At 65.4% G+C, this 23,398-nt stretch overlaps 5 protein-coding genes across 6 annotated transcripts in view; 2 read left to right on the forward strand and 3 right to left on the reverse strand.

The window, feature by feature from the left end:
* Positions 1 to 1,078, reverse strand: part of CHLRE_18g749297v5 (uncharacterized protein) — a 1,276-nt gene extending 198 nt beyond the window's left edge. The window contains exons 1-3 of the mRNA XM_043072814.1: positions 729 to 1,078; positions 501 to 598; positions 1 to 125 (exon numbers count right to left, since the gene is read on the reverse strand). The exon at positions 1 to 125 is cut by the window's left edge and continues 198 nt beyond it. Coding sequence (XP_042914265.1) covers positions 15 to 125; positions 501 to 598; positions 729 to 912 — 393 coding nt within the window. The 5' untranslated portion in view covers positions 913 to 1,078 and the 3' untranslated portion in view covers positions 1 to 14. The remainder of the gene's footprint in view (positions 126 to 500; positions 599 to 728) is intronic.
* Positions 1,079 to 1,198: 120 nt separating this feature from the next.
* Positions 1,199 to 4,293, forward strand: CHLRE_18g749347v5 (uncharacterized protein). The gene is made up of 7 exons (XM_043072815.1): positions 1,199 to 1,456; positions 1,816 to 1,882; positions 2,033 to 2,136; positions 2,364 to 2,572; positions 2,798 to 3,065; positions 3,314 to 3,389; positions 3,580 to 4,293. The coding sequence occupies exons 1-7, from the start codon at positions 1,382 to 1,384 to the stop codon at positions 3,978 to 3,980; spliced, it is 1,200 nt and encodes a 399-aa protein (XP_042914266.1). The 5' UTR covers positions 1,199 to 1,381; the 3' UTR covers positions 3,981 to 4,293.
* Positions 4,294 to 4,302: 9 nt separating this feature from the next.
* Positions 4,303 to 7,938, reverse strand: CHLRE_18g749397v5 (uncharacterized protein). The gene is made up of 5 exons (XM_043072816.1): positions 7,306 to 7,938; positions 5,910 to 7,219; positions 5,770 to 5,799; positions 5,346 to 5,521; positions 4,303 to 5,236 (listed from the first exon to the last, which is right to left on the reverse strand). The coding sequence occupies exons 1-2, from the start codon at positions 7,592 to 7,594 to the stop codon at positions 6,594 to 6,596; spliced, it is 915 nt and encodes a 304-aa protein (XP_042914267.1). The 5' UTR covers positions 7,595 to 7,938; the 3' UTR covers positions 4,303 to 5,236; positions 5,346 to 5,521; positions 5,770 to 5,799; positions 5,910 to 6,593.
* A 49-nt stretch (positions 7,939 to 7,987) lies between these two features.
* Positions 7,988 to 16,428, reverse strand: CHLRE_18g749447v5 (uncharacterized protein). 2 transcript variants are annotated; one of them, XM_043072817.1, is made up of 14 exons: positions 15,481 to 16,428; positions 15,018 to 15,106; positions 14,402 to 14,542; positions 13,994 to 14,161; positions 13,260 to 13,416; positions 12,767 to 13,037; positions 12,342 to 12,546; positions 11,970 to 12,083; positions 11,606 to 11,743; positions 11,166 to 11,399; positions 10,810 to 10,934; positions 10,558 to 10,660; positions 10,125 to 10,309; positions 7,988 to 9,821 (listed from the first exon to the last, which is right to left on the reverse strand). In XM_043072817.1, the coding sequence occupies exons 1-14, from the start codon at positions 16,082 to 16,084 to the stop codon at positions 9,584 to 9,586; spliced, it is 2,772 nt and encodes a 923-aa protein (XP_042914269.1). In that variant the 5' UTR covers positions 16,085 to 16,428; the 3' UTR covers positions 7,988 to 9,583. The 2 variants fall into 2 exon arrangements, with proteins under 2 accessions (XP_042914269.1, XP_042914268.1); XM_043072818.1 differs by having other exon boundaries at positions 15,481 to 16,258.
* Positions 16,429 to 18,388: 1,960 nt separating this feature from the next.
* On the forward strand, positions 18,389 to 23,280 carry CHLRE_18g749497v5 (uncharacterized protein). Its single transcript, XM_043072819.1, has 10 exons — positions 18,389 to 18,618; positions 18,942 to 19,106; positions 19,241 to 19,330; positions 19,702 to 19,900; positions 20,250 to 20,336; positions 20,632 to 20,717; positions 21,054 to 21,164; positions 21,400 to 21,501; positions 21,771 to 22,130; positions 22,447 to 23,280. The coding sequence occupies exons 1-10, from the start codon at positions 18,523 to 18,525 to the stop codon at positions 22,534 to 22,536; spliced, it is 1,386 nt and encodes a 461-aa protein (XP_042914270.1). The 5' UTR covers positions 18,389 to 18,522; the 3' UTR covers positions 22,537 to 23,280.
* Positions 23,281 to 23,398: the final 118 nt, after the last annotated feature.

Here is a 23,398-nt window from a genome sequence, read left to right on the forward strand (position 1 = left end):
TCAGTCCCCCCCCTTCAGTCCCCCCCCCCGCGCACCTCGCCGTCCTCCAGCAGGCCCATGGCCGCCAGCCGCAGCCGCTCCGTGAAGGGCTGCGACAGCGCCGCGTCGGACAGCGACACGTAGGCCTGCAGGGGGGGCGGAGAAAGGGGGGCGGCGGACGGGGTGTTGAGGTGCCACAACAGACAGAATTGCGGCTGCACATTTCACGCATCAGCCACGCAGCGACACACTTGCCACCGTAGCTCAACAAGTGCGGCCGTGCGTCTGCCCTACCCTACCCTACCCCTACTCCAGCCTGTGGCGCCTGTGACCAGCTGGCCTTCTCTCAACAGCCGCACACAGGTCTGGCTGCTGCTTGCTCGGGACTCGGGGCTCTGGGAGAGTCAGATGCCTCCTTCCCCAGTTGGGAATGATTCTTTGGGCTTGGGCATACCGTATATGCCCTCCTCCCCAGGCTCTACACCCCTCCACAGGGCCCCCGCGCACCGCACCGGCCGCACCTTGCCGCCCATGAGGCCGCCCAGCTTGCGCTCCCAGGTATCCCCCGCCAGCAGCACCACCACCGCCGCCTCCACCGCGGCAGCCTGGTCCGCATCCGCTGTTTTGGGCGGGGGGGGGTGGAGCGAGCGGGCAATATGCAGGAGGCCAGGTAAGGTCGCTGCTAGGGCACGAGGCGTGGGCACGAGGTGCGGTGGCGGTGCGGGCGGTGCCCCGTGCTGGGCCCTCACCTGGTGCGGCCTGCAGCTGGGCACTCAGAGCCTTCAGCCCCTTCTCCCGCTGCAGGTGCTTGGGGTCGCCCAGCAGCACCAGCGCATCCTGGAGGCTGATGGGCGCGACCGGCGCAGCAGCAGCCGCGGCTCCTGGACTGGGGCTGGGGCCAGCACCAGCAGGGGCCGCACTGCCTTCAGCCATCCTCCTGGCGCCTAGCAGCTAGCCTGAGGATCTAGCACTAGTTCGCTCGTGGTTGTCTTCTTCAAGAATCCTCCGTGTACGAGTGAGCCCGCCCAAAATGGATGGGATCTTTCCCGGAGTGGTTTCCGAGGTAATGACGAGCTACAGCTATGCCTTGCAGATATGCATTCTGAATAAGTTGCATGGGAAGTCGCTGAAAGCCTTGCCGAATTGGGCCGCAATGAGGCGCAATCACAGTTCTAACAGCCCACTCTGTTTCGGTCCCTTAATTAACAGTGAAATTATTGCACCAATAGAAGAGCGAAGACTCAACTAACGAGGCAGCAGCGCGGGTCTTCACTTCTGAAGACGTTTGCCATTTAGGAGTGCTCAGGTTTAGCCCTGTGCCCGGTCAGCTGAATATTAGGCGACTATAAGAGCGGCGGCAGGTGGTGACTAGCGGGCTGAATTCACACGCGCTCGGGGAGCCATGTCCCTGTACAATGGGCCCCCGCGCGCGGGGGCCCGAGGCGGGCGAGACCAATTCTCGTGGGATAACGTCAAGGTGGGTGGCGGCCGCGATGCCACAGGAGGCATGGTGCCGAGAGACGGGGACAGGAGTTCTGGTGGGCGCTGGGATCGGGCGTGGGAGCAGCACGCAACGCAAGCCGGTCGTGCCAGTGTGTGTGCCAGTCTTAAAGGGCGCGGCGGGCCGAAGCGGTTGGCACGATTGGGTGTATGGTAGTGTATCTCAGACGGGCTGCGCGGGGCCTCGCTACCCTGCACCTGCTGTGAGCACTCGACTGGCACACCCGGACGGGCCAAACCATGGTGCCACACCGCCGCCTGAGCACCACGCTCTCTGCACACACGCTCTCCCATACGCTCCCACACACGCCGCCATACATATTCCCACACCCTCAGGCTGACAAGGACCGCGAGTACTACCTGGGCCACTCGGTAAAGGCGCTGGCGGGCCGCTGGCAGAAAGGTGTGTGTGTTGGGGGGATCTCGGCAGCGCAGCGCCAGTCACAGGGGCACAGGCATGTAGCCTGTACGCGCCACCTGCCCAGCCCCCTGCCCAGCCCCCTGCCCAGCCGCCTGCCCCACCGCTCACCCACCCACCCACCCCCACCCCCAGGTCGTGACGTGTACTGGTACACCCGCGACAAGGGCGGCGGCGCCAATGCGCTGCAGGACGAGATCGCGGCGGTCAAGCAGCGCGAGGAGGAGCTCATGCTGGAGGTGAGGTCGGGGGGCGGGTGGGTGGGGCGGCTGGGGGCGTGGGCGTGGGGGTTGAACGAGGGCGGGGGAAAATGGGGCGACTGCCTGCGAAGCCCGATTTAACAGAGGTGGAGGTATGGCGCTGACACTTGCGGCAAGAGGTACTTACGGGCGGGTGCACGCGCCAACCTGCCTGCATCCCGTCACGCCATATCATGCCACACCTATTCCTAAACGTGTGCACGCAGGCGCTGGGCCTGAAGCCCAAGACCGTGGCCAAGCCGGCGCCGCAGCTGGACAAGCACGAGCTGGACGAGATCATCCACGGCAAGCGTGAGGACCGCGAGGCAGCGGCGGCGGCAGGAGGAGAGGGCGGCCCGGGCGCGTCGGAGGCGGGAGCGGGCGCGGGCGTCACTGGCGAGGCGGACCGCATCAAGGGGCTGGGCTTCATCGCGGGGTGAGTGTGGGGTCAGGGTGCGGAGAGGGAAGGAGGCCCTGGTGGCCCTGGGCCGGTTGTGGGCCGGTTGTGGGCAGGCGCGTGACGACGCGGCCTCCTGCTTGCATAGGGTGTGGCGGCCTGGCGGAGTGCCAGTGCTGCTGAAGTCCGGGTTGGGGGTGTTGGCCACACGCCGTGCCTCAACTCAACAGTGCGTCTTCTTGCGCCCTGTCTCTTCACCCGCAGCACTGGCAGCGCCCAGGGCCAGGCGGTGCGGACCACACTGCCGGGCGTGGGCGTGGCGCCGGGCGGCCAGCCCCAGCACCCGGCGGGGCAGGGCGGCGCGGGCGTGGGGGGGCACGCGGGAGGCGCGCTGCCGCCGCCGCCACCCTTGCGAGGTGCGCCGGGCGGCGTGGCTGCAGCCGTGGCTGCGGGCATGAGCCTGGACGACCTGAAGCGGCTGCGGCGGGCGGAGCGCAAGGCGGAGAAGCGCGCCAAGAAGGAGGCCAAGAAGGTGCGTGGGTGGCGACGTGGGGAGGGGAGGGGAGGGGAGGGGAGGCGGGCTGGTATGTAGGCTGAACGACGTGGATAGTCGTGTCGAGATGCAGATTGAGGGTTGCGGTAGCAGCAGCCTGGGGGGCGCGGCTCCCAGCTCACCGCCCGGGGAGCCTGCGTGTGGCATGGGTGCCCCCTGTGTCCGCCAGGTGCGAGACAGCAGGGCCGCTCATGGACACGCACCCGCACCCGCTGCCTCCACCGCAGGCGAAGAAGGCCGCAAAGAAGGCCGCCAAGAAGGCCGCTAAGGAGGCGGGGCCAAAGCACGGCGGCGCAGGCGAAGGTGTGGGCTTGCTGGAACGCGCACTGCGCCGATGACGTACTCGCAGTTGCTGTCACGGCGGATTGGCATGTGGCTGTGTTCCCGAATGCATGCCCTGGCCATGTGAACACTCTCAGTGTCAAGTCATGAGAGCCTGAATTTGCGATTGTGACCATGCTTAGCAACACTAACCCCCCTGTCCTGACCGCAGACCGCAAGCGGTGCCACCGCTCCGCCTCGCCCTCCTCCAGCAGCGGCAGCGGCAGCGACTCATCCGGCGACGAGGCCGCCGGCAGGGAGCGGGGTCGGGAGCTGGGCGGGGCAGGGCGGGGCCCGGCCAGCCATGGGCGGCACGACAGCCCGCCGCCAGCCCTGGAGAAGGGGCGGCGGGGTGAGCCGCCCGCTGGGGCGCGGCCAAGGCACGACAACCGCAGCCGGAGCCCACGGAGGGATGCGCCTGCGGCAGTGCGGGCACGCCACGACAGCCGCAGCCGGAGCCGGAGCCCGGTCCGCCAGCAGGAGCGGAGAGCGCACGGCGGCCGGGGAGTCGCGCGGGGTGACGAGGGGTGGCGTGGGCCACGTGGTCGGAGCCGGAGCCCCCGCCGGCACTGAGGCACATGGGCGCCATGCGGTGCGCGGCCATGAGTCCATGACAGTCGGAAGTGGCGCGGTCGACGCCTGGGACCTGCGCTGAGCACATGAACCGCAGGGAAGGGCTGCTGTTCTGGGCTCTGGTGCAACTGCTGGGGGGAGGAGACTACAGGATACGACTGGAGAAGGACTGGCGAAAAGCCTTGGGAGCTCCTCCGTAGGAAAGGCGGCACCATGCTTGAACGTCCAGGGCTCCCCTGCCTGGAATGCTGAATGGACGAGCTCACACTCGTTTCACGTGGGCACCCCAACCCTAATGTAACATAAGGGCCTCGGTTCGGGCTGAGTCGATGGGCTCACTACGCCCCAGCATTACAGGCGGCTTTGTGGTGTGGCTTTCGTCCCACCGCCCGCCTGCCTCGTGGGCCACGGCCTAAGTGTTCAAAAAGCTTTGGGAACCCCCGTCGTTGGGATGGGGCTTGTAACAGTCCGATAGTCACGTTTCCAGGGGTTACCCCTGCGTTAGCTAAGAGCACCGCCACGCAGCCTGCGCACATGCTCGCTATGCGCACACTGCAGCAATCCAGTGTAGCCGTACAAGCCGGATCCAGCTTCCTGGCCGCCCTACACGCCGAGTGACACCCGCTGCACCACTTCAATCGCCCCGCGCGCAACCGAGCTACTCACTCGGGCACGCCGAGGCTCAACGCCCCCGTTGTGCCCCGCAAAGCGCACCGTCTGCATACCTCACATCCTGCACCAGATACACATCAAGCAAGGCCCGTTCAAGCCGTCCAGCTCTTTGCTACTCGTCGTGACTCACATCCCCGCCGCCGACAGCCGTGTCGGGACATCCGCCGGCATTGGCCATCCCCATTCCCGAAACACGCCGTCCCCTTAGCGGGCCCCCTGCCCCGCCCCCAATTGTTTGGGGTACGGACCGTACGGTAAGAGCACTCCCGCCCTCCACACCACCACTACCATCACGTCCGCGCCGGCGCCGGGGCCGCGCACGATGAGCGGCTGCTTGAAGTAGCGCGCGGTGGTGAAGGAGATGATGTTGTCGCTGCCCTGCAGCTGCGCAAAGGGGTGGGACTTGGGGTAGCGGCGCAGCTCCACGCTGCCCTTGCCGTTCTGGGCGTCCACCACACCCACGTATCCGCGAGGCGGAGCAGGAGGCGGTAAGGAAGGGTTAGGGCAGGGTCAAGGAGCGCGTGTAGGTATCCAGAGCCGCGCGTTTGGTCACTAATGCCCCTACACCAACGTTCTTGCGTTTGCTGAGGCTCGTCATGCACGTCCCTTTCCGAAGCCCCCCCGTAACACCGGCCAAAACCCGCCCCGCGCGCCCCGCCTCATCCAGTCCCTTCCCCCGTCCCTCCCACCCACCAGGCCCCCCACCCCACCCATCCCCCACCCCCCCGCCCCTGCCTACACACACACGCACACACATCTCAAGCAGTCTCCGCTGGCCTCCGCCTCGCGCAGCTTGGCGTCCATGTCGGCGTCGAACTCGGGCAGCCGCGCCATGTAGTCGGCACTGCTGGCCACGGCGCGAAGCGGCTCTGTGTGTGTGCAGCGGGGGAGTGGTGAGTGTGGGCAAGAGGTGTTGAGGAGGAGGGATTGCCAGCATGGCGCAGGAAGGATGGCAGGGATGCGGCACGTCACGCTGAGAGCAGACGCTAGTGCCCTCTGGCCGCCCGGGACACCCGTTTGCCCCGTACCCCCTTCGACACGCGGCCCTACCCACCCCCCTGCCCCGATCATCATCGCCCCACGTCAGCCCCTGCCCCCCGATCATCAATTTGTGCACCTTGTGCTCGCTCATGGCCGCAGCCAGCAGCTGCGTGATGCGACCCAGCACACCTCCAGGAGACAGCGACACCGCGCCGCCGCCGCCACCAGCCGCCAGCCGCGGTCCTCCACCAAACCCGCAGGTAGCCACACACTCACGCAGCATCCCGCTCCCGCCAGTGCTGCTCCCGCCTGTGCTGCTGCCACCTCCACTCGCGCCCATGGCCCCCATTGCGCCTCCGCTGCCTCCATTCGTGTCCATGGCTCCTCATGCCAGCGTTGACAACAGAGTCCAGCTATCCGCTCCGCTGTCGCCTACACCCCTTTGTCATATCATCAGCCCTCCCGTCCGCAAGAAGCAAGACCATAGGCGCTCCGCAGATTCACAGTTGGTGCGTGCGATCATGACAACTGGGCACCACACAAGCGATTGACACGACCCGTGTAAATTATGGCGGCCAAAAGGCTTGCATGAGCATCACATAAACAGCCATGCATAGCGTCACAACAAGGCCTGCCCAGACAAAGTAAAGCCACAACTGTACACATTGCTGCCTCGTTCGGCTGCTGCACGGGCATGGCTTCACCATCTGCACTGGCTGCACACGAGCGCGTATCTGGTGGACTGCGCCCTCCCCAGGCGCCTTCATCTGTGTACCATAGCCACACATTACTGACCGGGCCTCTGAGGTCGCTTTCCGCCCAGTATAGTCGTTGACCGCTCAATGGCAGCGCTGCCAGCGTGATAGCCACCAGGCACAGCCAGGCACCAGCCTCCAGCCGGCAAACAGGCTACCCTTGGCTGGACACAACGTAATCACCAAGCGACCAGCCGCACCCAAATCAACACGGGCTGCGCACCTGTTGGTACCAGTTCAACTGCATGAACACCTTCCGCCGCACCTCGAAGGTGTCGAGGGGCACCACGCCCCACCACGGTCCACCCATAGACTGAAAGCTGGCCTTGACTAGCTGCCACACGCTGCGCCTTCCGCATAGCACATCGAACAATGCGTACACGCAACCGTACAGGCTGTACAGCGGCACCAGCACAGCCAGCTGGAGGCTAATGACAGTGCGTGTGAGCCACGAAACACCGAAGAGCACGTCGTCGAGGGGCAGGAAGATGGTGTACTCCCGCAGCGCCGGCGCAATGCATCCGCTCCCCGCACCACAAGATACAGCGACCGCTGGCTGCTGTCCAGGACGCTGCATGAAGATTGCTATGCGTGGGGGGACTCCAGCAGGCGGTGGGTATTGCACGTCAACGCCGAAGACCAGGCGAGCCGGCCCGGAAGGTGCAGCCCACCGGGACATGGCCTGGAGCAAGCTTGAGCGCGACTTAGCGTAGGCGACCTCGACGAAAACGTGCGGCGGGTTCCCACGCACACACAGGCTCTCGTCCGGTTCCGCAACGATCCCCGGCAAGTGCATAGTCAGGCTGCCGCCAAGCCATAGTAAGTTGCCGACTGCAAGGCAACAAGTGACAGAAACAGGCCGTGAGGCTCAAGTGTGCGCTTAATGGACTCGCAGACTGGCGGACTCGCGGACTCACACGTGCTCCATGGCTGCAACCAAGTTATCAAGGGCAGCACCAAGTAGCGCGCTGCTGACTCGTGGACCCCAGTAGGGTCGTAAAAGACGAACAAATCACCGCAGGCTTCGTCGCCGATGAATAGGAAGCCCTTTCGCTCGCATTTTTCCATGAATGCGTGAGCTACCGAGCGCAGAATGCCGCTAGCGATCAACTGTGGCTCGTCCGCTGCACCGCGGTCGAGAACCCTAGTGGCCTCGGCCAGGTTGTGCCGCAGCGCAGCCTCGTTTGGAACGAAAATTTCAGCCATTTAGCGACGAATATAGGACAGGAGGTTATGGACGCTGAACTCGGTGCAATGGCAGCCAGACCACGAAGTCGGCATGGAAGTCCCCATGCTGGTGGTGGTCTGGTGGAGACCTGGCTGCGCAATGAGACTTCATGTGTTGGTTTCTGGGCTCCCACCACTTCTTTCGAGAGCTTGGGTGCATGCCACTACACGTGCATTGGGCTGAGCTTGTTTTCCGTTTTTGGAACCAAATGGTTAAGGCAACCGGCACTGTTTACCATCAGGCGTTTAAGGAGGAGATACGAGCGGTGTTGAGCAACCTACCGACGCCGCCCACGCACACGTGGGGGGCTAAAGTTCTGCGGTTATTGATGGTTGGCCTTGGCTACCGTTTCAGTGGAGAGGCAGCTGATATCGAGGCCAATATTACACGCATTACTACGCAAGAACTGGATGTTGCCTCCCTCATGGGGAAGGTACGCGAGAAGTTTGAGGAGGACTGGGCTAGCAACAGGTTAGAGGTTAATCCACGGGATTTTGTGACGCAAGCAGGGGTCAAGCCTGGCGTGAAGATATGTCGTTACAAGCATTGGATGGGGGAAACACGGCACACGCAAATCTACATTCCTCGAGCATGGCATGTCTCCATGATGAGATTCAGGATAGGCGTGTGGATGATTGAGGCTAACAACCCACGCGGTGCGCAGGGTGCGCACAGGGAGAGAGCACAGAGAGTATGTCCGCTTTGCCACGCTGATGGGGAGGAGCATGTAGAGGATGAGAGGCATGTGCTGCTTGAGTGCAAGGCGTACGATGATATCAGAAGCACGCTGTGGGAGGTGATTCCCGCGACTATGATGGACGCGATGGCCAGTGGTGACCAGAGGGGTTTAGCGCGTGTCATTCATGCGATAAGGCTGCGACGTAACGACCTTACGGCGCGACCAATTTAGATATATTATTGCATGAACTGTTTTGCTTTTTGAATAATCCTTTTGAGACTAGTTTTGGCGGTCCATGAGCTTCCTGGCTCGTTTGGACCAATCTACGAGCATGAACTTGTAACATCAATCAATGAGACTTTTATGAGATGCTAAGTCCACTCAGGTGTTACGAGCGCGCCGAGCTCGAGCAGGTAAGCCCCAGTGCCCCCAAGGCCCGTACCCAAGGCCCCTTCCACGGCGCAGCTGTTCCTGCGCCTCCGCCACCGTGCATGCTGATAGCTAGGCTGCCGCTTTCACACATCAGGACTGGGGAAAGGGGCAAAGGGCCTAATCTAGTTGCAAGCTAGCTTGCGCAGTTGCGCGCTAATGCAATCCGGGGCCAGCTCGGCAGCGCGCCTGTGTAGCAGCTTTTGGTTATGTGTTCTGTCGTTGTGAAGGGGCCACCATAAGCCCCAACTCTTGCAAACGTAGGATCGTGATAGCGCTTCGGAGTTGGGGGGTTTGGCCAAGTGCACCACCACGCAGCCTGCGCACATGCTCGCTATGCACACAGCAGCAATCCAATGCAGCCGTACAAGCCGGATCCAGCTTCCTGGCCGCCCTACACGCCGAGTGACACCCGCTGCACCACTTCATTCGCCCCGCGCGCAACCGAGCTACTCACTCAGGCACGCCGAGGCTCAACGCCCCCGTTGTGCCCCGCAAAGCGCACCATCTACATACCTCGCATCCTGCACCAGTTACACATCAAGCAAGGCCCGTCCTAGCAGTCCAGCTCTTCACTACTCATCGTGACTCACATCCCCGCCGCCGACAGCCGTGTCGGGACATCCGCCGGCATTGGCCATCCCCATTCCCGAAACACGCCGTCCCCTTAGCGCCCCCCCCCCCCCTGCCCCGCCCCCAATTGTTTGGGGTACGGTAAGAGCACTCCCGCCCTCCACACCACCACTACCATCACACACGCGCACGCAAACGCACACACAAGCACGAGCGCGCGTATCGTTTCCGCTTGACACACGGCTGCCGCCTCGCCGTCTCCTCCCCGCCGCCTCCTGCTCCTGCTCTAGGAGGGCGCGCCCAGGTACGCCGCCAGCCGCAGCAGGTCGCTGAACACGCCCGCCGCCGTCACGTCCGCGCCGGCGCCGGGGCCGCGCACGATGAGCGGCTGCTTGAAGTAGCGCGCGGTGGTGAAAGAGATGATGTTGTCGCTGCCCTGCAGCTGCGCAAAGGGGTGGGACTTGGGGTAGCGGCGCAGCTCCACGCTGCCCTTGCCGTTCTGGGCGTCCACCACACCCACGTATCTGCGAGGCGGAACAGGAGGCGGGGCATAGCAGGATAAGCCAGTAAGAAAGGGTTGGGGCAGGGTCAAGGAGCGCGTGTAGGTACCCAGAGCCGCGCGTTTGGTCACTACTGCCCCTACACCAACGTTCTTGCGTTTGCTGAGGCTCGTCATGCACGTCCCTTTCCGAAGCCCCCCCGTAACACCGGCCAAAACCCGCCCCGCGCGCCCCGCCTCATCCAGTCCCTTCCCCCGTCCCTCCCACCCACCAGGCCCCCCACCCCACCCATCCCCAATCCACCCGCCCCTGCCTACACACACACACCTCAAGCAGTCTCCGCTGGCCTCCGCCTCGCGCAGCTTGGCGTCCATGTCGGCGTCGAACTCGGGCAGCCGCGCCATGTAGTCGGCGCTGCTGGCCACGGCGCGAAGCGGCTCCGGCACCAGGCTCTGCACGGGGATGGAGTCCAGCTCCAGCATCAGGCCGCACTCGCGGGCCAGGATGGCCACCTGGGGGGGAGGGGAGGAGGAGGAGGCAGCGGAAGTCAGGAGAAGAGCCGAGGCACGAAAAAATGAGCAGCAGCAATAGGAAGAGCTCCGAGGTTGGCGGTGGCGCAGGGAAAGGTGCTAAGGCCATGGCTGCGGTGGTGGTGCCTAACGGGGACACATGCAAAAGCAGCACTCCATTTCCAGTGCCCCAGCCCCACCGTCCCCTTCACCACACGCCAACCCCTATCCTCCCAGCCCCTCATCCCCACCTTGCGCGCCACGTCGGTGCCGTTGAGGTCGTCGCGCGGGTCGGGCTCGGTGTAGCCCTTGGACCGCGCGTCCGCCACCACCTCGCTGAACTTCATGCCGGGCCTGTGGAGGGGGGGGGGCAGGAGGGTGGGAGGGGGAGGAGAGGAGGAGAGGGCGCAGGGGAGCAGTGATGATTCAGCACACGGCGGACAGGGCAGCAGTTATACACACAGACAGTCACGGAACCGCCTGTAATAAGCAGCAGCGCTCACTGGTAGGTGTTGAAGATGTAGGACAGGGTGCCGGACAGGATGCCCTCGATCTTGATGATCTTGTCGCCGGTCTCCAGCAGGTGCTTCAGAGTGCCGATCACAGGCAGGCCCGCGCCCACAGTGCCCTGAACGTGTGTGTTTAAAGAGCACAAGGAAAACGTGCGTGTTTTTGTGCGTCGCAGAGCGGGGGATTGTACACGGGCGTCAGCAATGCGGCAGGTACACGAGCGCAGCGCAGGCGCCTCCTCCCCGCCCCCCCAACTCGGTTTGCCACACTTCTGCCGGCCCGCCATTCGCCCCCACACTCCCCCCCCCCCCGCCGCCGGCCTCCGCCGCCAGCCCCCTCCCCGCCTCACCTCGTAGAAGAAGTGGATGTAGCCCTCGCGCTGCATGCGGCGCACGGCCTGGTACTGGTCCAGCGGCCCGCTGCCCAGCTTCTTGTTGGGCGTGACCACGTGGATGCCCTGCTGCATCCAGGTCATGTACTTGGAGGCGGGCGCGTCCGAGGCGGTGCAGTCCACAATGACGCGGTTGGGGATGTAGTGGCTGGACAGGAAGTTGCCGAACTTGTCCAGGTCGCAGGCAACAGACTGTGGGGGCGGAGAGGGAGGAGGGAAGCGGTGAGGCGAGGTGAAGTGAGCGTGGGTGAGGGGGTAAGGGGTATACTCATCGGGGTCAAGCACGTGCTTCCGTTACACGCCCAGTACACGCCGACCCGCCACCCGCCCAGCTCCCCCACCATCGTTGGGCTCTGGAATACTAACTCCCCAGCCCCCCCTCCTCCTGCACCCCCCACCTTGTCCTCCAGGTCCTGCTTCCAGTTGTCCAGGTCCACGCCCGTCTCGCGCAGCAGCATCTTGCCGCTGCTGGCCACGCCCAGCAGCCGCAGGTCGATGCCGAACTCCTTCTTCAGCTGCTGCCGCTGCTCGCGCAGCTGTGGGAGTGCAGCGGGGGAGGGTGCGGGAGCGGCGGTTGAGTCGCGAGTGAGCCATTGGGGGAAGCAAACACCCGCGCAGGCAAGGCCCCAGATGGCAACGACCCCGCGCAGCCAGCACCTCCCCTCCCCGGCCAACGCGGTACAGGCTTCACCCAATCAACCCATCGTGCAATCCCACTATCCACCCAGCCACACCCACAGTCCCAGCGCCACGCGCACGCACCTGGGCGATGAGGGTGCCGCCGATGAGGCCGGGGCCCACAATGCCCACACCGATGGGCACGTCCGACAGGTAGAAGCGCGAGTGCACGGCCCGCAGGGCGCGCTCCGAGTCCACCTGCAGCGCACCGCAGCGCAGCGGGCGGGGCAGAGGATGTCGGGTGTGTCAGCAGCGTAGGATGGTGAGGCGCACATGAAGCTGTACAGCTGGAACAGCAGGGTCCAATGGCCTTGATCTCAAGCCCCGTCCGGGCAACTACATGGTGATACACCCGCCCCCCCCCCCCGCTTGCACCGCCCCCTTAATCTAGTTGGGACTGGACCCAGCGACCCCCACCCCACCCCCACCCCACAGCCTCCCTGCAGCCGCGCCTACCTGGTCGATGAGCACGGTGATGTTGTACTCGGAGGAGCCCTGCGCGATGGCCTTGATGTTGACGTTGGCCTTGGCCAGCGCGCTCATCATGGTGGCCGCCACGCCCTTGCGCGCCACCATGCCCTGCCCCACCGCCGCCAGCACGCAGCAGTGCGGGATCACCTGCACCGCACTCACGCGGCCCGCGGAGATGGAGTCCGCGAAGCTGCGCGACAAGGAGGGTGGGGTGGGGTGGGCGGCAGAGGCGGTTGCGAGGTCAAGGCGCCCGGAACAGGGTAATAGCATACGGCCTGGGACTGCGTGGCTGCCCAACGCACGTCCCGGGCCCCACCAAGGCCCCACAACCGAACTGCCGCACACCCTGCCTTCAGCCCCCTGCGAGTCCACCTGTCGCCCCACGCCGCCCTCTCCGCCCCGCCCCTCACCGCTCGTTGAGCACGCGCTGCGCCGCATCGCCGTCCGTGCCCTTGACCGCGAAGCAGATGGACTGCTCCGAGGAGGCCTGGCTGATCATGATGACGTTGATGCCGGCGTCCCGCACCGAGCTGAAGATGCGGCTGGCGATGCCGGGCACGCCCACCATGCCCGTGCCCTCCACGTTGATCAGCGTCACGTTGTCAATGGTGGCGAACCCCTTGATGGTGTTCTTGCCGCCGTACACCTCGGCATCCGAGGCCACGTCGCTGATGCGCGTGCCTGCGCGTGGGGGTGGGGGTGGGGGTGGAGCGGCGGCAGCAGCAGCAAGTTGGGGAGCCGGGGTGCAGGGCGCAGCACCAAGAAGCACGCCTGACGCCCACATACGCCCAACCCACCCGCTGGACGTCCCACCCAGCACTGTAACCCTCCCCGACACTGCCGCCCCCCACCCGACCCGTCTTCCTTTCCTCGCCTCCCGCCCCCCAGCTGCTGCTGGCTCACCCGGCGCGGACTGGTTGAAGAAGTTGCGGATGGTGATGGGGATGTGGTACTTCATGGCGGGCAGGGTGGTGCGCGGGTGCAGCACGTTGGCGCCGAAGTAGCTCAGCTCCCAGGCCTCGTGGTAGGTCATGGAGGGCAGGCACACGGCCTCGGGCACCTGCACACACAGAGAGAGGGGTGGGGCGGGTGGGGGAGGCAAGGAGGTCACACCGGGTACGTGTACGGGAGCCCCGCTGCGGGGGAGGGCTGGTACCGCCGCCACCGCCGCCACCACCGCCACCACCGCTGCCGCTGCCGTCACTGCCGCCGCCAGCTGTGTACCACTCCTCGCCCACCGGCACAGCTGCCACTGGCCGTCGCCGTCGTCATCGCCCAGCTGCCGCCAGCTGCCACCACACCGGCACCGCCGCTGCCGGCCGCCACCGCAGCAACCACCTCGTGGCGAAGCCGTTCCAGCGCCCCTCCCGCATGCTTTCCCCGTCACCGCCCGCCGCGCCAACCTGCCGAAGTCCTACTCGCCTTTCCAGGGCCCACACGCCCCACCCTGCATGCCCACACACCCAGTACCTGCCGTTTCATGGCTCCATCCCGGTACCCCACCCATGTTCCGGCGCGACGCACCACCCCACCACTCCCCACCCCGCCTCTATCCCTCAATCGCCCCCTATGCCATTGCCCTCCCCACCCCCACCCACCCCCACCCTGCACAAAGCCCCCTCCCCCCTCGCACACACCTTGCGCGGGTCCGCCGAGTACACGCCGTCCACGTCCGTCCAGATGGTGATGTGGCGGCAGCGCAGCAGCGCGCCCATGATGGTGGCGGAGAAGTCCGAGCCGTTGCGCTTCAGGGTGGTGGCGGTGCCCTCGCGGCTGCGCGCGATGAAGCCGGTGGCCACAATCAGCTGCAGGGGGGCGGCGGGGTGGTGGGTGGCGAGTTGTGGGGTCTTGGGTGGGTGGCAAGGGAGGAGCAACTGCGGCGGAGTGCCTGTGCCCGGGCCTTGGCCACTGCATGCCACTCCCCTGCCCAGGGCCCCATACCTCCTATCAACGGAGCTCTGGTGCGGTGCTCACGCCGTTCTCCTCCACTCCTCCACTCCTCCGCCCCCCTCACCCCGCTCATCCTCCCCCCCGCCCGCCCGCACCTTCTTGTTCCCCTTGGCCTTGAACCAGGCGTCCATGCGGCCGTTGCTGACCGCCTCGTCCAGGTCCACACTGGCGCCGTCGCTGGTGGGCGTCACCACCAGCACGTCGCGCGTGTCCATGAACTCCACGTCCGCACCCAGCTGCCCGGGGGAGCGCAGGGAGGCAGAGGTAGCAGGGCAGACACATGCACACACGCAGTGAGGAAGACGGTGTGTGCGGGAGGTGGCAGCGGTGTATGCGGGAGGTGTGTGCGGGAGGTGGCAGCGTGTGCTGACCAGCACGGGGCGCTAGCGGCCATACCCTCTGACCACACACCCTGGCTTATGTGCAGCTGCCAGACCTTCTGGCGTTCCCGCCCCACCCCCTCACCCCTACTTGGCTACTGCCACTGCCGCAGCCACTGTCCACCCTCCAGCTCATCTGCCCACCCGCGGCGGACACAGCCCTGCATCACACATGTCGCAGCCCGCAGCACCCGCCTTGTCGGCGGCTCATACCGTCCGGCCCATACCCTCCGGCCAACCTGTTGCTGCCCCTCACTTCCTTCCTCATCTCCCTCTCCCCTGCCGCCCTGCCGCACACGCACACGCACACGCTGCCTCGCACTCCGCGCACCTGCTTGCAGCACAGCGCGAACAGCCGGCCGCTCCACAGCTCGCCGTGGCCCACCACGAAGTCGCTGAAGGCGTCCGTGGACATGCCGGCTGCGGGCGGGCGGGAGAGAGGGGGAGTGAGGCCGTGAGGGGTGAGGCCGTGAGGGGCGAGGCCGAGGGAGGCGGGTGAAGGGCGGCCGCCCAGGCCCGGAGGGAGGGGGGCACGAGGTCGAGCACTGCTTCAGCCGGCGCGTAGAGCCCCACGGAGCCGTAGGGCCTGAGCAGCACCGTACGGCCCGGCACTGGTGCCAGGTCGGCACAGCCGCAGCAGCTAGGCTGCACACCACCCCAGCACGGCACTACCCTGTACGCACGCTTCCTTATGCCATGCATTCACCCCACCCTCATGCGCCCCGGCAGCCTTCCCGTCCCCGCAGCAACCCCCACCCACCCACCCACCCCCCGCCGCATTGACGAGCTCTCACCAATGCTCATGGCCTGAAGCATGGCCTTCAGGTTCGTGATATCGTCCATGAGGCTGGACACGAACTGGGTCAGCTCGGGCGACTGGCCCAGCAGCAGCTTCGCTGTGTCCACGTGCTTCTCCTGCAGTGCCGCCAGATCAACCAGGAAGGCCGCGTCCTGCCGCGACGCCTTCTTGATCATGTTGAGGATGAGGTCCGTGACCTTAATTGGGCTGGTCGGGTGGTTCCCCATGGCACTGACGACGACGCAGGTGGAGGAATCCGGGCCCACAGTCGATGCCATCAGCTCGGCAGTCGCGCGAATCCTGTCGGCGCTGGCCATGCAAGTGCCGCCGAATTTGTGCACCTGCCAGTGCGCCCCCCTCACGCCGGTGGGCTTCTCCGCAGCAGCTCCAGACACGGTGCTTGCTGCAGCTGCAACGCGCAGCAGCTTGCGGACGACGGAAGTCTGGCGAATCGCATTCGCCGGAGCACCAGAGACGTGCGGGGCAAGCTTTCCGACACGCCCAACCACGCGCTGTTGGCTTCGGCTCACATGTGGACCAATGCAAGCACGCCTCTCCTCCAGTCCGGCCCGGTGGGCGAGCTTCTGCGACGCGAGCATCCCGGAGGCGCCTCTGTTGACTGTCGCTAATGTGGAGACTCCCACAAATGCTATAAGAGCGTAATTCTAGTCAACGGCACGGTGCGATCAACCCAGGGTGTAGGCACAAGAAATGCACTTCGCTATGGGCGGCTGCGGCCCCTCGTCTCGCCACCCAACAATAAAACCAATCACAATAGCCCGATTATTGTCAGTATGACCAGGCTTCATTGCGAGACCGCTGGACGGCGGGGGTGCACTCTGAGCATGGGCACGGCCGTCGCAGGCACACGCGAACGGGCAATTGTTGCCCAACTACCAGCACAATGAATATTGCTGCTGTGTGCTGTTGTAAGCGTGGCAAGCGGGTTAATAGGTGGGGGTAGCGGACAGGGGAGAAGCAACAGGGGGCGTGGGTGAAAGGCAAGACCAGTGCACTGCTGCTGACAACTGGTGCCGCATGTGAGTTACACACGCGCCCAGGGGCAATGTACTGGCTTTGCAACTTGCTTACGAGCCACCTTTGCGGCCCGCTAGCGCAGCAGTAACGGCACTGCCGCATGTCTCGTGCCGCATATGTGGCGACGCTACGGGACTGAGAGCTCCTGCGCACACCCCACCACTCGCGCTTTTGTCCTGGCGGTGGCCCCTGACGACCACAGCGCCCTGAGCCCCCTGGGGGCACCGCCGCCACCAGGGACACTCTCATAGCGACGAGCTGCGCCCTGACACTGCGACAGCAGTCGACCATGACCGCACTTCCGCCGCCAGCGCCCTCGCCAAGGACGGCAAGCACGTGCTCGGTGCCGTGTCGCGGCAAGACCCCATCTTCGGGGGCCGGTATTGCAGCCATACTTAACGCCGTCAAGTAAGCACTGGACTGCGCTGGGGCATCCGGCCCCCGCCCTGCTGTGCCTACGAGCCCATTAAGCACGCCCCCCACTGCCGCTGGGTGTGCGGTGCGCCAGGGTGTGCCACCGCCTCCACGGCCATGTGGGTCGACCGGGGACCGCGGGGTTACCCCCCCTGCGCGGGATACCTCCACCGCCTCCGCCACTCCTTGCGCAGTCACGCGCGCCCCTGCAGGTCACAGGCTCCTAGCCACCTGCCCCAGTCGCCGGTGAGTGGCGGAGACGTGGAAACGTGCAGCAAAGGGACTTGGCTTTGCCGTTTCGGTGGATGGGCGATGGGCATGGGGAAGGTGCGCGGCAGCGGCAGCGAGATTGCATGTAACTAGTCTTTCAGTTAAAGCGTCGAATGCGGGCACATGCTGCATTTACGCACACCGGGCAAGAGCTGGACAACTCCGGTAGCCGGTTTGTGGGACGTGCAGGGCTGCAAAGGCTGCAGCACGGTATGTTGAAAAGCCGCTGCCCCAAACCGAAGTGAGCAGACATCGGCGCCACCGATGCCCAGCATGGGAAATGATGAGCGTAAGAAGTGGGGCGCGGGGTGTTGGGAAACTGGGGAGGGATGGCAGCCAGGCTGGAGACCCGGACTCCGGAGTCAGGACGTGCAGCACGATTTCGACAGGCAGGCAGCCGGGCCGAGGGTAGCTGGCGGACGCTGTGCACACCGCTCGAAGGCTGCGGGAGGGGGCCTCAGGACAGAGAACACAGGACGCCGCAAGAGCGGCATGTGCATGGCGACTAATGCACATGTGGCTACACGGAAGGGTAAGCGTCGGGCTGCATGGCCCTCACAGGTTTGCGGGTTGGTCCCAGCTTGGCGACACGGGTGATGCACCACGTAACGCACCCTGAGCTGCACGCCCGCACACGGCGTGACGGCGTGCCTCTAGCGGTGGCCGTCCCCGCGGCCTCGTTCGTGGGCGGCGATGTGCTCAACATTAACATCGTGCCCCGCCAGACCACCTGCTGTCAGCCAGGTCGACATGGGCCCTGGGCCCCTGGCCAGCGGCGGCACACACCTGCCGCTGGCGGCTGCCGGGGGCCCGGGGCCCCTGCCCACCTGCCCCCTTGCGCAGGCATCCCGGCGCCTTCCTGCGAACGAAGTGGCGGAACGCATGGACAAAACAGCGCCGCAGCCCGATGCGGTTATTTCAATCGCAGTGCGAGACCCAAAGGGGATGTAGTTGGCATGCGCAACCGGCAAGGTTCCTCCCAATCACCAATAATCAAGTGCTGTTACTGGTAGCGACTAGTCGCATGGCAAGCGGGGGAGCTATTGAACAGAAGCAGTGGCCGGCTTGGAGGTCAACAGCGGACAGGGGCAAGGGGAAGGCGTGTCGCCGTACACCACGCGGTGTCGCGTTGTGGTAGTTGTGTTCATACCGGCCTGTCCCCTTACTGTCCCCATACAGTTAGCATCAGCCGTCGTTGTGCAGTGCAGTTAGTGCAGTGCATAAGCCCGCCTCACGATTCCGGGCTGCAGAGTCACGCTTGCCTTTGCGAAAGCCATTGCATCGCCAATTGTGATTTTTGGATAACGCCATAACCATGCAGTCTATCCGCGGGCTAAACGCAAGGAACGTGCGCGCCGGGAGTCGCAGCCGGCCGAGCAACCTCTCAGTGTGTGCTGCTCAAAATGGGAAGGTGAGTTTGCAGTGTCGCGCACATGTTACATGGCTGCAACGTGTAACTTGACGACAGCACCTCTCGGCGGCCACTCTGAATCGGCGACTGCAAGCACGCCATTGCAACACGCCCTGCGTCGGAAACGTGAATTCTTTTAGCTGTCGCAGCAACCATTAGCAGCTGCGCGTGTCTCACTTTCTTTACAATGCATCTGGGCTTGCAAACAAAGGACTAGGTTTGTCTCGACCGCGTTGAGCACGCTGCTCTGCCGCAACAGCTTAGGTCGCCCTCCCCAGCGGCACCCATACGCACCCAATCCGGTCTGCCGCCACCCCCGGCAGGTGAATGTGCTGGTGGTGGGCTCGGGCGGCCGCGAGCACTCGCTTGCGTGGAAGCTGTCGCAGTCGCCGCTTTGCAACCACCTGTTTTGCGCGCCCGGCAACCCCGGCACCGAGACGGAGCCTAAGGTCACCAACGTCGCCGTCAACGTGACCAAGCATAAAGACGTAGGTGCGCACCACCCGCAGTGGTGGTCGTCTTGGGGCGAGGAATGAAGCCTCATGGAGCTCTTTCACACGGCACCGACACCCCCTCACGCGCCCGCCTTCCTGCCCTCCCCCTCCCCCCTCCTCCTGAGCAGGTGGTCCAGTTTTGCAAGGAGAAGGACGTGGGGCTGGTGGTGGTGGGGCCCGAGGTGCCGCTGGTGGCGGGCCTGGCAGACGACTTGCAGGTAGGGGTGGGGGTGGGGGTGTGTGTGGGAGAAAGGGGGGATGAGCAGTAAACACCCGTGGTGTGTGTCTGTGTGTGTTGGTGTCTGTGTGTGTGCGGGAGTGGGCGGTATCAATGGTATGGGAGTTTTGGGGGCGGGGCCGGCGCGGGTGGGGTAGGGGGATGCGCGGGGTTAGGGACGGGGCGGCCGGGACTACGCCTCGTCCAAGGCGCCTGTGTTGCGGCTCGCATGAGTGCACAGCTGGCTTGGTGACTCGTGTTGGTGACTGCTGTGACTGCAAAACTCGCCATGCGCTGCATGCCTGACTGCAAGTCTGAAACACACCCCCACGGTCTCCTGTCCGTTTCCCCCACTTCACCCCACCCCGGCAGGCGGCGGGTGTGCCCACCTGGGGCCCCAGCGCCCGCGCCGCCGCGCTGGAGGGCAGCAAGGCCTTCATGAAGGACGTGTGCCGCAAGTACGACATCCCCACCGCCGCCTACGAGAAGTTCACGGACCCCGCCCGCGCCAAGGCCTTCATCAAACAGCTGGGGGCGCCCATCGTGGTCAAGGCCAGCGGACTGGCGGCGGGTGGGTGGTGCTGGGTGGCTGGGGGATGGGGGTGCCTAGGGGTGGGTGGTGGTGGCGGGTGGGTGGTGGTGGCTGGGGGATGGGGGCTGTGGAGGCTGGCTGGCGGGGGATGGGGGAGCCGCCAGGACTGTGAGGTGGGTGGGTACCGGACCCCAGCAGGCAGGGCTCGGGGCAGGATCAGGGGCACCACCGCCACCTCGCTTGGCAGGGCCGCTTCCTGAAGCCCCGGGCCCCAGCCCGCATGACACAGGACGGGCCGGCGCACTGCCGACTCTCATCACACACCCCTCGCTTGTCCCCACTGATGAGTGCCCCCATTCCCCGCTCCCACCGTTTTCCACTACCCCAGGCAAGGGTGTGGTTGTGGCTCGCACGGTGGAGGAGGCCTACCAGGCGGTGGACGACATGCTGGTCAGGAAGGTGTTTGGAGGAGCGGGTGAGACAGGAGGGGGGAAGGGGGGCGACGGACGGGGAGGGGGGCGGGGCGGGGTGGGTTGGTACCTTACGAGCCCACCGATTGGGATGCCGCCGAACGGTACCCTGTGTGTGTGTTAGGCCCCACGTCAGCCGCCGTCCAGCTCACACACCAGCTACACGCACATCGCAACCCCGTACAACCACCGTTCCCACTCCTCCCCAACCCGCACCCCCTGCTGTCAACTTCGCTACATTTCTCAATACCATTCGCTGCAACTCCTCCACCCCACCCCTGCTTTGCCCCCCCCCAAAAGGCGACGAGCTGGTGATTGAGGAGTTCCTGGACGGCGAGGAGGTTTCCTTCTTCGCGCTGGTGGACGGCGAGGCCGCAGTGCCGCTGGTGGGTGCGGGGTTGCGGGGGAGGAGGGCATGCGGGGGGAGGGGGGCGGTAGGCGGAGGCAGGGAACGGAGGAAGGGGTAGCTGCAGGCGTGACTAGGTGAGGGCCGGGCTATGACGTGTGACACAAAGGCTCCATCCCGAAGTCCACATGGAGGAGAGGAGACAGACAGGGTGAGGGCAGCGGCCGTAGGGCAGTGGCCGCACAGGTCCTGGCTTCCTCCCAGCCCCTCACTTCCAGTCTTCCGCATGTGGGCTCCCCGCTTCACCACCGCCTTCGTTTCACCTTCAGTACGCCGCCTGGGCCCCTCCCCCTGCACCCGCTGCTGCCCCCCACAGGTGTCGGCCCAGGACCATAAGGCGGTGGGCGACGGCGACACCGGCCCCAACACGGGCGGCATGGGCGCCTACTCGCCCGCACCCGCCATGAACGACACCATCCACAAGCAGGTAGGGTATTGGGGCGCGGAGGGTGGCAGAGGCGGGAGGGGAGGCAAGGCCGCGGAAGGTGGAGGGCAAGGCCACGGAAGGTGGAGGGCACACCTGCCACATGGCAATCGATACCGCTCGCGGTCCTGAGCAGTCAGCATTGTGCTGCACCGACACGCCCGCACGCCACCACTACCGCCACCACCACTAGCACCACCCCTGACCAGCCAGCACACCGCACACCGCACTTGCACAGGTGATGGATGAGATCATCTACCGCACGGCTCGCGGCATGGCGGCGGAGGGCGCGCCCTTCCGCGGCACCCTGTTCGCCGGACTCATGATCAAGGATGGCAAGGTGGGGCGAGTAGTGGGCGGCGGAGGACAAGGAGGCGGCAGAGCGGGGCGGGGCAGGGCGGGAGGGCGGTAGAGCGGGCAGAGGGGCCGGGCGCGGGGGTGGGGCTGCGGGCGGGTGCATGTATGGGGTGGGAGCCGACCATCTTGACCTTTTACTTCCCTCCACTCCAGCCTCTACCCTTCTTACCACTTGGTGCTCCACTCCGCCTACTAGACTTTGCAACGCCACCTCAGCTCTCTCCGCCACGCCCACCCTCCACCACCCCCCAGGCCAAGCTGCTGGAGCACAACGTGCGCTTCGGCGACCCCGAGTGCCAGGGCCTCATGGCGCTCTGCGCCTCCGACCTCACGGACGCCATGCTGGCCGCCACCCGCGGCCGCCTGGGCGACGTGCGTCTGGACTGGCGGCCCGAGGCGGCGCTGACGGTGGTGCTGGCGGCGCGCGGCTACCCGGGCGAGTACCCCAAGGGCTCCGTCATCCGCGGCCTGGAGGGCGTCACGGGGGCCAAGGTGTTCCACGCCGGCACCGCGCGCAACGCCGCCGGCGAGGTGGTGTCGGCGGGCGGCCGCGTGCTCAACGTGACGGCGCTGGGGGCGGACGTGGCGGAGGCGCAGGCCAAGGCCTACGCGGTGAGCCGGCGGGGCAGGCGTGGGGCTGGGGCTTCGCGGAGGGGTGGAGGGGCGGGGGGAGGCGGAGGGGAAGGCGGGCGGAGTGGCTGGGAGGGAAGTAGAACCTGTGGGTCGGAGGGGCAGAAGGGTGGGGAACGGGGGGGGGGGCCAAAGGGGAGGCGGGCGAACGCGGGGAAGAGGGGTAGGGACGATGGGTTACGGCTCAGCCAGGCGATGCACACACCCTCGCCTGGGCTCCCGGGTTCTTGAGCAAGTCCCGTCACCGCATATACGCACAAATCGATCACCGCCCCCACCTGCCACCACCCCGCCACAGGCCGTGAAACAGATCCAGTGGGCGGACGCCTACTACCGCTCCGACATCGGCTGGCGCGCCGTGGAGCGGCTGCGGGCCGGGAAGCACTGAGCGGCGGCGTGGTGTTGGTTGGGGGAGGGGGAGGAGCAGCGCGGGGTGTGTGCGGCTGTGTGGGTGCATGGGTGCGGCTGTGTGCGTGCGGATGCGGGGCTGCGAGCGACGGGGGTTGGGATGTGGGATAAGGCAAGCTATCCATATAGGGCCTCATAAAATGGGGCTTCAGCAACATCAAGCAGGGCTGTACATGGAAACAGAGTGTGCTGCCGTTTGCCTGGCGTAGGCGGGTGTAGAGGGCTGCGTCGCTGATCCTGGCTTCCGGTTTGGGGCGGGCAGGCCTCACTGCCTCAGTACGGTAGTCAGCGGTACGGCTGCCAGTCAACATGGGCTGCCGGGGGTGCAGTGGCGAGGCCCTAGCGGCAGGCGAGGCTGGTGGGTGGGTGAGTATGAGCTATGCATTGAGGCTCGCCCGGGTTGTGAGCACGAGGGGGAGAAATGTGGACTGCGGCGTCGGGTCATGAACAGCATAGCTGGACACGGAATACTGGCGCGAACGTGATTGATGTCATGCTCTCCTGACGCATTCATAGGCGCCGCGGCTGCTTTCGTGCAAACAGTTTGAAGCACGTCACACAATCGTACCCGGGGCGTACAGTGTATCCATGCTGTAGCTACTCAGTTGACACGCCTCACTCGGACAGCGTCCGGCAATCAAAACCAGGGGGTAGGACCGCCGCAAGTTTACCCCATGGAATTGATCGAGCTCAGCGCAAGCGTGAATCTGCTTTCAAAATGCCATCACTTCGTATCTTGTAGATGCCCACATGCTACCCTGACCGGCATCTACACTTTAGCCCCCAAGCCCCCCAAAACGTCTACGCTTCCCCAATTTTGCGCCAAAACCGGCCAAAAACGT

Source organism: Chlamydomonas reinhardtii (genome assembly GCF_000002595.2).
Source record: "Chlamydomonas reinhardtii strain CC-503 cw92 mt+ unplaced genomic scaffold scaffold_18, whole genome shotgun sequence".
Lineage (NCBI taxonomy): Eukaryota > Viridiplantae > Chlorophyta > Chlorophyceae > Chlamydomonadales > Chlamydomonadaceae > Chlamydomonas > Chlamydomonas reinhardtii.